The 11010-nt window shown below is 45.5% G+C and overlaps 1 protein-coding gene across 1 annotated transcript in view; it reads left to right on the forward strand.

Annotated features, from left to right (window-relative positions):
• WNT3A (Wnt family member 3A) overlaps nucleotides 1-10203 on the forward strand; it is an 87316-nt gene extending 77113 nt beyond the window's left edge. Inside the window, exons 3-4 of the mRNA XM_074898211.1 lie at nucleotides 6482-6747; nucleotides 9724-10203. Of these exons, the coding sequence (XP_074754312.1) occupies nucleotides 6482-6747; nucleotides 9724-10203 (746 nt within the window). The remainder of the gene's footprint in view (nucleotides 1-6481; nucleotides 6748-9723) is intronic.
• Nucleotides 10204-11010: the final 807 nt, after the last annotated feature.

The following is an 11010-nucleotide window of genomic DNA, read 5'->3' on the forward strand; positions in this document are numbered from 1 at the left end:
GGTGTCACCATCAACTTAACAACTGATGAGGCTTTGGCTCAAAGTAACTCTGAGAGGTACCCTTCAGAGCTGAGCCTTTCCTCCAGCTTTGGCTTCAGGGTACTTGCAAATAAGGAGCAGGCACTGACTTTTACACCATCAGTGCTTCAGCTCCTGCATTCCATGGTGAGGAGTATTTGGTATTAATCTTTCTGGCATCCTTCTTTTTCATCCAAAGTGGTGCAACATTGGCCTTTCATTCAAACTCTTCTGGTTGAGTTTCCACCGTGGAGGTGTTCATGGTTGACCCTCCCCACCTGGGAACAGCACAGCTCTCCTGCCACATCTAAGTAATGTGACTCTCTTGATGATTCAAGAAGGAGACCACAGTATGCTGATAGCAGTTGAGTAGTCCTCTTTATGCTACAGATGAAAATAAAATTTACCTCACCTGAGTCAAAGACTGGGCTTCCAAAATTCTCAAAGCTCACTTCACCAGTTCCTCACCATCTTCCTCCATTGGACAAGGCCTTCCTCCCCTGCAATCCCCATGATGTCTAACCTGCAAGAAGAACCCCAACCATAGTAATCATGGGGAAACTGAGCTGTTAGGACAGGCCCCCAGTGTAAGGGTCAGGGCTGTGCTGGCTCCAAATACCAGAAGTACTAGTCTGCCCCCCGTTTTATTTCCAGTTTCTTTGTTCTTGGGTTTTATTTAGATTTTTTTTTTTTTTTTAATCCAGAGTCAGTGTAGTGTCAACTGTTGTGCAAATCCTAACATGACAGCTGTGGGTTTGTATCCCCTCGAGCCAAGGAGGGAATTGAAACCCTTTTTCACACTCCCTGGGTACATGCCCTACTAGACAAGTGTTGGAAGGACTTTACACCTTCCACCCCTCAGAGATGGGTGTCTGCGTATCTGAAGCAGCTGAGACAACAAGTAGCTTTCTCTTGCCTTTTAGCTCTGAAAAACAAAGCTCAGAGAAAACAGCATGTCTCATTCCCACAGTCCTGCTTTATTTTCTCCATTTTACCCTGCATCTTAAGTGACTCTCCCAAGAGCACTCAGGAAGTCTGTAGTGTCAGAAACACCTTGCAGCCACACCGTTACCGTGTCTTTCCTGGTATGGAATGGGGAGTAGGATCCTCTATTCAGGAGTAAACATGCTAATGATGGCTGGGAGGAGTGGCTAAGATGTAGGAACCTCTAACTTCAGAGCAATACAGGACAATTTTATTCTTTTCCTTGTTGTTTATACATTATCCAGCCCAAAAAGGCATTAAGTCAGTGTTTAACTCCAAGGGCTATATTTCAGAAAAGGATGGTGACAGGGTCCTGGGCAGTAAAAGATTGTTGGCATGGGAGGTGTATCTTCACAGAGCAGAGTCAGTAGCTGTTCTGGAGACATCAAGGTTTTGTTTGCAAAGGAGTTCCCACACTTCAGGAGGACCATCTAGAAAAGTGGCATGCTGAGTGGAAAGCCCTTAGAGCAGAGTCCAGCTCTACTGCTTAGCTATCTGTTCTCCAGCTGCTGAGGTCTGCTTCCTTCCTCAGAAGATATATAGATCAGAACCACCTCAAGCAAGACATCTTCCTTCCTTCCTCCCTCCCTCTCCTTCCTTCCTTCCTTCCTTCCTTCCTTCCTTCCTTCCTTCCTTCCTTCCTTCCTTCCTTCCTTCCTTCCTTCCTTCCCTTCCTTCTCTCTGAGAGTGCACAGATCTCACTGCTTTCTCTTAAAGAGCAATCAGTGGAAACCCCTTTCTAAAATACCCACTAGTTCTTCGAGCTGTGGTCCAGGACACAAGACTTGCAACTCCAGCTCCCAACACATCTGAAGGTGAGTTGTGTTGCCCTGTCCCAGGAAGCTGTTGTTCCCACCAGGCCACTGTGCGAGGAGGAAGGAAATATTTAGGATGTCAAGAGTGGGAACAAGAGGGCTCGATACCATGGTACAAAAGTGGTAAAACGGGACTGTAGCTTTTTAAGACCAAAATAAACCATTATGTTCATCCTTCTACATCACTGTAGTCCTTCCTTCCTTCCTTCCACGTATCTATCAGGGATAGCTACCTGACCTGGGGATAATCATTTAGTCATTCAGAAGAAGATTCAGGGAAAATAAGTCACTGTCTGGACAGAAGAACACTTGAGAGCAGGTTTTATATATTCATGTGGTTATTCATTTGCCTTCCTCATCCCATAACTTGATGACCCTGTGTTCAGCTCCAACACCTTCTAACCACAATTCTGAAGCCATCACCGAATTTAACATTGCAGGCTCCTGAGGAGGAGATAAGCAGGATTGTCCCCAGGTATGGATAAGGAAGCAGGAACACAGAGTGACTAAAGGATTTGCCCAAATTCATTTAAAAATGGCCTGCAAAAGCAGGAAATCAAATTGTACGTCACCTCACTCTCAGGCCTCTGAATTCTCATATTGATACAGCTCAGCCATGTGTCTTGGCATCCCAAGATGTTTCTGACGCTTAGACGGGGTGGCCAGGGGTGTTCTGCACAGGATTATCCAGGCTCTCAGCTTCATAGGCCAGGCTCCTTCAGAAACAATTTCCAGAAGCAACCAGTGACTCGGAGAGCTCTGCATTAGGGGGTGCCTACAAAACATCCCTAAAGGCCCTCTGTAAGTCTCAGCACCTTCTCCACTGACAGCCAGCCCCCACAAAAGGGTCCAGAACAGAGTACCTTGAAGCACCAGCCACCCAAGTCTCTAAGCCCTACGGGGAAATTCGGGAGCAGGCAGGAATTAAAGAAGCCGAAGCCAGAGCTTTGGTGACCTTGTGCTGCACTGAAAACAAAGTGGTTAAAATGCTCTTAAGTCAACATCCCTGCGAGGTATCAGTCCCTATTAACCTTCTCTTGCCAGATGACTTTCCAGAAACTCTCTTCAAGTCCTAACGAGCTGCTTGTCTCCTGCTACCAGAACCACCCAGAGAGGAATGAGGCGACCTGACAAATACACTGCACTTCCCTGTTATCTTTGCTAAGTCTCTTGCATTTTTATATGGCACCTTAATAACCCCTCATTTCCATTACAAGTGCATGCTTTCCTTCTGTTTATCTGTATCTCTATACACTCCTTCTCCATTCCTGCAGCCACAGCGCCTCCGGCTACCTGAGGAGCTCTTCAGAGCTCCGCGGGGTCGGGTCCGCTGAGCAATGGGAGGACAGTCCTATAACTCCTCGAGGAGGTGGCAGGACGTGATTCACGCGACGGAGCTCTTCCATCTGCGTCAATACTGAACCCGGTGCCTTAAGTTAGGGGTAGGAGATGTAAACCCAGTGCCCTAATTTCGTGGAGTCATTAAGAGATCAGCTGCAACTTTCTCAAGAGACAAACTCCTAACCTCAGTGCCCGGGGCCAGATCTCAGGTTCTTTGCTCTGCCTGCCTACATTCCCCAGGTAGTTACGATCAGATACAATGCTATTTGCTTCCTGTTGTGTGCTGTTAAGTGGTGGCTGCACTCCACCCCAGGGGTGGCTGCATTTCAAAAGCAGGGGAGTGATTACAGCCTGTACAGGCTGTAAAAGGCATTGGGATCTTTCTGGGAAGGGACGAGCTGAGTATAATCGGTGTTTCTTAAGGCACATCCTATCAATACCCTCCTGGAGCTGTAGGCTTTCTGCAAGATCTAGCAACAGCGAAGAGTTTAGGTAGGTAACGGATCTGGGATTTAGGATTGGCAATCTACAACCAAAGCTGTCCTGTAATATCTTTGTTTAGCTACGACCAAGCCCTGGCAAACGCACGAATTCTGCAGACCCTCTGGCTGCGTTGCCTCAAGCTCCCTCGTGATTTGGTGAGCTCTGCACCTGTATGCACAGAGAAGCACCTCTGTTCTGAGATAATGGCTCCTGCTGGAGCCCAAGGTGGGACCCATGACCTGTGGACTCCTAAGCCAAGGCCATCGCTCTCATGCCCGCTCAGGAGAAGGTTTTCTGTGCAAACACCATGGCTGTAGTTGTTTTGTTTCTCCGTCCCAGCATGGCAAAGCACAGGGGCTTTACATGGCATTTGCAAACATCAGTTCAGCACCTACAGCACCTTCCCAAATAGCCAAAGGCCTGGATCAGGTCTCTCCTCCTGAGCAGAGGAAGGGGTGGTTCCCAAGAGGTGAGAGCTAACCTATCCAGCAATGTGCTTTAGCCATTACAGCTGTCAGACAGAAGGGAGAAGACAAAGAAGAAAAAGAAGAAAAATAATAAGAAAAACAAGAAGAGGAAGACTTATTATCATCTTCCTCTCCTGTCCATGGCATAGCAGCATCTCAAAAGGTTTTAAGATCAGGCCACAACAGGAGGCGGTGGAAGGTGTGTTAGCTATCCTCTGGTCAGGCAGTACCTCTCTGCCAGAGGGTAATGGCATTCATCCCACCAACTTATCTAACTGGCTTCTATGAGAAGCCTTTGCCTTTCACAGACCCTAGGTCTGGTCATCAATGTCCTTGGAGACATCATACGAAGATCCTCACCCCCAAAGTTTGGTTTCTGGATCTCACCCGGGCTTAGGCAAGTGCAAGGTATCAAGTTCCCAGTCCTGTTAGAACTGAACTCATCTGTTCAAGCTCAAAAGCTGAGCTTTCACACAGCTCAGAAACTACATGGTCACCATTTGCAGGAAGCTGAGATCCTTCAGTCCGGACGGATGCTGAATAAGGGTTTTTCAAAACCACATTGTGGAACTGAGGGTTCCTGCCTTTTCCTTTTTTGGTTCTAGCCCTCAGCGACTTACTAACCTCACGATGCGCATTGACAACATGTTCCAGAACATTGCTCATATCTTCAGCTTGTAAGTTCATGCACATTATTTGATTTGCATATTGTTGTGTTTGGTAGTCTTCCCAAAGTGTAGCAGTGCTGCACAAGTTCTTGCTTAAGCCTGCATTCAATCCAGCTGGGACTGCTCTGCAAGCATGCAGCTTTGATTTCTCCCCAAGAACATGTTGGCTTTTTCGTTTGGCATATTAAACTCTCTTTGCATTAGTAAAGCCTGGAAGCATCTAAAGATTAAGCCAAAATGCCCTGGGAAAGCTCAGATCAGCAAAATATGGTGCAGAGAAGGTTTGAGTGGTTTCGAGTAGGCACCTCATCAGCTGATGCAAAGCTTGGGAGAAGCTGGGGAAGTTGCACCAACTGAAAACCTGACATTCTGCCTTTATGGATCCGTTCATATTTCAACACTGTCCTAGCCTAGTCATCTGAAAGGTGTCAGAGACAACAAGCTTTCTTGACTAACTGGTCTACAGGCACAAGGTGAGCTCTTGTGGGGAATGGTATAGAATGTTAAGGGAGGACAGTTATGAGAATCATTGTGCCATCTTTGCATTGCTTCAAGGGTTTGAGAATAGCCCTGTTCCTGACAAAAATTACATTTTTCTGAAGTCAAAAAGTATTGCAGTGGTGTTTTCTGAGGTGTGGTGTTGAACTCTAGGGTCATTTCTAGTGAGTGAAGAAACACAATGAGACCAAAACTGAGGGGGAGGATTAAAACCTGATATGTTGGTATATTCTCCATTTGCAAAGCAGTTTGAAATGTTTGGTTTTCATTTTGACACAGTGTAGAAAAACAAAACAAAACAAAACAAAACAAAACCTGTCATCCAGGAAAGCCAGCATAATGCTGAGGTGCCCTTCCCCACCCATCTCCAGCTAGGAGGAAAGGCTATGAAGGAAGGTCCTCACAGGGAGTCAGGCTCCTCAGTCCCTAACCATGACATCTTTTGTCTGATGCCACCCAGCACCCTGAGGCAATGGGCAGAAAACAAAAGTTCATTTCCTGTCTCCTTGGCAGGGGCCTTAATTAGATAAGTGAGCAAAACTTTGGATAGATACAAGATGCCATATACTGAGCACTGTCTCTAAGTGAACTAGTCAGCCCAGGAAAAAGAACGTGGACACAGGATGCCTAGTTTACATAGTGAGGATTAGGGAGTATCTGGCCATCCTGGCATTTTCCTACCTTCCAGCCATCAGCAGCTCTCTCAGTTGAGAAGGAGGATGTGCTTTACCTGTTGCTGGTCCCACCACTAAGGGTGGAGGCTGTCGTTAAGTGTAGACCTGCATTTTCCATGTTATGGAAGCAGAACCCAAATTCCGTGCATCTGAAGCCAAGACAGCAGCTCAGGGTGCAGCTGTGCGGTGCATTGCCTGCAAAATACCACATAGTATAATCTATATGCCCCCTGAAACTCAGGTTTGCACTGCTTTTTGTTTTGCCATGACCCTATCCTAAGACCTGAGGATGACCTTAGTCAAAACGTCCTGGCTGACCTCAGTGGCCTTGAATCAAACCTGGTCCTGTCTACACAGAAGCTTATTTCCTAGTATAAGAAAACATCTTTGGAGAAGGTCCAAGACAGACCACAGGGAAGAGGAGATTTTCTCGGTCTTCTGCCATGCCTTCGAGAGAAGGTGTTCACAGGGCTGATCAACGCCATGCGTGGACCCTTCACTGGCCACTATTCATTGATTTCTCTCTTTCACAGCTACCAGGGAATCAGCCTTTGTCCATGCCATTGCCTCTGCTGGAGTGGCTTTCGCAGTGACCAGATCCTGTGCCGAGGGCTCGGCCACCATCTGCGGCTGTGACACCCGTCACAAAGGCTCTCCTGGGGAAGGCTGGAAATGGGGGGGCTGCAGCGAGGACGTGGAGTTTGGGAGCATGGTGTCTCGGGAGTTTGCGGATGCCCGAGAGAACAGACCAGATGCTCGGTCAGCCATGAACAGGCACAACAACGAAGCTGGAAGGACCGTAAGGACATTTAGTTTCACCTTTCTCAATCTGCCTTTAATTTTTTCTTACCTGCCATAATAAACAGTGGGAGGGAACTGAGGGGAATAACAAAACATAAATCTGGGCAGTTTTACATCACGAAATGATGATACCTGCCTTATGAAAGTTCTTGTCAGGGAGGTGATCAATGTACCTGTTCTATGAAAGCCACAAATAAATTCACCCACCAGGATGTAAATGTGTACCTTGCAGTGACTTGTCCAGGCATCTTTTACAGAGAATGGATCAAGACAGAGAGGTCTAGGGTGGGATTTCATCCAAGCTTGAAGGAACCATTTGAAATAGCTCAGTTAATGATGCTCTAACTGTGCCTGTTCACCTCCATTGGCTGTAGGAAGAAGGTGAGCTGTACAGCCAGAGATGTCTACACTGGAGACATCTGAAGTTAAGAGAGATGGACCAGGGTTTATGCAGAGGATTCAGCTACTTAAGCAATTGCATTTTAATATAAACTGACAGACCCTGAAGTAACCAGTCTGTCCTTGGGCTGTTACTGGGAAAGACTGTTTGGCTCCTGCAGGTCCTATGCCATCTTGAGACTGATGTCTTAGACACCCCTGGAGCTCACAAATGACATTAGATGCATGTGTTTAGGCAACTGAGTCCTAGTTTGAGTGCAACTGTCCATTTCCCTGGCATCACCACCTTGCTCTGTAGGCTTGAGAGTGGGGAAGAGCAGGAGAGTACTTCCCACCACCCGTCTTCTCAACACTGTTCTATTTCCCAGGGGATATTTAAAGAAAATAAAAGGGAATGTGACTGGTACCTCCTGATTAAACTTGGACCATGCCCCAAAGCCAGCTGATGTAGTTTTTAGTTCAGTCATTGGCCAAAATGTATAAGGGAACAGAAAGCACAAAATCTTGTCCTCATCACAGTGACTGTCTCATACACAGTGAAACTTTTCCATAAGGTGGAACAATCCTAGTAAGAGGTCATTCTCTTTTTCATCTCAAGAATAGCCCCTCAGTACCAGAAGAATGCAATCTATGGGAAGCAGTTTGTGGAACTGAACCACAAAGCTCTTGCTAATGGGGACCATGCTGCAGATTTTCTGAGATAACAGCATTTTTTCTTATGTAGTAAACTTGAGATAGCTTATTCCTCAGTGGAAAAAAGATATCTCAATGTAACCAGTGGAAATTAATATGGTCTTGTTCCCTCAGCAGAAGGCCTTACACATGTCTAGCAGGACATAGGACTGTGCAGTGAGCTATAGCAAAGCCACCACAGTAGTACTCTTCTAGGAAACAAATGTCCTCAGGCAAGCTAGGACTTCAGTCTCAGCTTCTCAGGTGGAGTTATCCCACCTCACACTGCAGGAGAGCTGGTCTGAAATAGGGAATACAACCTTTCATAATGGAATATCACCAGAAACGAAAAATTGTCTTCAATGTAGATGACTACAAGCAATAATGTGGTTTCCTCCAGCACTGGCCCAAATTATCTCAGGTACCCCAAGGTATCATGCATTGCTGGTGGAAGTTGCTGGGATAAATAACGACACAAATAGGGCTGTGGAGAAGCTGGGCAGTGTGGAGAGGAGGGATTTACCTTAACGTGAGATTCCTCGGAAAACCAGTTTTGAGCCAGCATCCCTGTGATCACAGGCCTGCAGAGGTCTTTCTACTGTAAGTCTTGTTACTTGACACTGAGTTATTTTCAGAGGTTTTACTAATGTCAAAGATTAGAGAACAAGATGTCACACCATTAACTGAAATCCTCCTGTTTTATAAAGCACTCGTGTTTTCCATTGTCACTGTTCCAGCACTCATGGGACAGCTTTTCCAGGCCTCCATACTCAAGTGTTTCCAGCTAAACCTGAGCCATAGACAATGTTTCATACTAGTTCCCATATGAACTCAAACCCTACGACTACGCCAGAAGCTTTGATTAAGTTCGGCATGATTACATGAACCAAACATTTTGTGGTTCTCTCTGATCGCTAATTACAACCTCCTTTGCGGCGGGTGATACTCTGTAAATAACACAGGAAAGCACCTGGTGAACACCAAGGTGCTGATTCATGGCAAATATTTTGGACTCAGGCTGGCACTAGTCTGTTCATGTACCTGGAAATTTGCTGATCAGTCTGAAAAGCAGATTATCAAGTAAGTTGCATAAGGCTGTCTCCCACCTCAGAATACTGGAGGGCAACACCTCTAGAAACCTTTAGACTAATTTCTAAGAGGTAAAAGCAAATAGCAAACATCTGGGATCAATAATCACCTTTCCGTTTATTCCTGGACAGTGTTTTATGTTGAGGTCTGAGCTTTTCAAAATCAAAAGTTGGGCTCCTATTCTTGTTCTTTGAAATGGCTTTATAAAAATCATAAGCCTGGCTTAAAAATAAAAACACATTACTTTTCAGGTTTCTGAACATAGCTGCAGCAAGGCTAGAACCTTTTTGCTTAAGTAAACATGAAATATATGTAAAAGATGGAATTCTGTGCTAGATGGTTAGGATTATTCATATTTCTTTAATTGCCAGTGGAATAAATACACATTTCATTTATGAAGACATTGTGTTAGTAGGTTTGTATGTTCTTTGCTTCTCGGCCTAGATGTGTCTCAACTGTGTTCTTGAGTGACAGTAATGCAATATTCACACATGAACATTGATAAAAGTCAGTATGCACAAAAATCTCTTCAGCCTTTAGTGAAAGCACTTGCTAGATGCTTAAAGTTGGAGTGGGAATCAGAGATAGTCACTGAAAACAATGAAGTTACAGAGCTTTTATCTGCCTTAGACACAGCATCTGTGCAGGGCATTAACTGGAAGACAAGGGAGGTTTTGTTCACAAGTGTGTAAATATATCTATGAAAACACTACAATTCTTTAGGAAATCCTGGCTAAATAGCAGAATGCCATATGTGTTTTGAATATAGGCTAATGTCTTCCTTCTTCTTTGCCTCTCCTCTCCTCTTTTTCAGTCTATTATTGAACTCATGCATCTTAAGTGCAAATGTCATGGCCTCTCAGGCAGCTGCGAAGTGAAGACCTGCTGGTGGTCTCAGCCAGACTTCAGGGTCATCGGTGACTACCTCAAGGACAAGTATGACAGCGCTTCTGAAATGGTGGTGGAAAAACATCGAGAATCCCGTGGCTGGGTTGAGACCCTAAGGCCCAAATACAACTTCTTCAAGGCTCCAACTGAGAAGGACCTAGTTTACTATGAGAACTCACCAAACTTTTGTGAGCCCAACCCTGAGACAGGTTCCTTTGGGACACGTGACAGGATCTGTAACGTCACTTCCCATGGGATTGATGGTTGCGACCTTTTGTGCTGCGGCCGTGGGCACAACACAAGGACTGAGAAACGGAAAGAGAAGTGCCACTGTATCTTCCACTGGTGCTGCTATGTCCGCTGCCAGGAGTGCATACGAGTCTACGATGTCCACACGTGCAAATAAAGCAGGCAAAACCCTTCACTGGGCTCCAAGTGGAGAAACAGATTTGAGCCTACTTCCTCTGAGGTTGCAGACATGAGAGAAGTCTACTTTTTTGATATTAAAATAATAAAAACTTTAAAAAAGGCTAAAACCGGTTGGATAGAATAGGTCTAATGACTTCTGGGCTATCCCGTGGTACACCTGGCAGTCACACAACTCATGCCCCAACAATGTCTCCTGTAGGAGAGAGCAGTTTTTCAACCAGTGAACAACATAGAGCTGGAAAGAAGAGCATTAGCAAAAGCATGCATTTACTCTGCTCTCACCACTGGAAGTGACTCGTGTGATTAAGTGTCCTTTGAAAGACTTGCATCTTCCTAAGTATCTCCTTTTCCCTCAGCCAGATAGAGGTTGTGTTGGACAGCAGCACTAAGCTTTCTGAGATCTATCTACATGCCCAAATGGCCAGACTCTGTATAATATGAGCAACAACAACAGCAGCAAAAGAAATAAAAGCAGATAAATTAATTTAAAAAAAAATAAAATGCAAATACTCCTTTGCTTTTGCCCTGGAACCAGAGATGTCTACAAATGTATAATAGAGCTGTAGAGTGGGCAGGCTCTATGCATGAACTTTTTAGCATAGTAGCTTCTGCCAGGTTTGACACAGAATCCTGTGACACCTGTAGGGAGGGAGGGAGGGAGGGAGGGAGGGAGGGAGGGAGAAGGAGAGGGAGAGAAAGAGAGAAAACTGCTGATGCCCCGTTGGCACACAGATGATGTGCACGGTACAGAAAAGTTCAGGGCCAGACATGTGAAGACGGCTTG

The sequence above is a fragment of the Athene noctua genome, chromosome 2 (assembly GCF_965140245.1).
Source record: "Athene noctua chromosome 2, bAthNoc1.hap1.1, whole genome shotgun sequence".
NCBI classification, from domain to species: domain Eukaryota; kingdom Metazoa; phylum Chordata; class Aves; order Strigiformes; family Strigidae; genus Athene; species Athene noctua.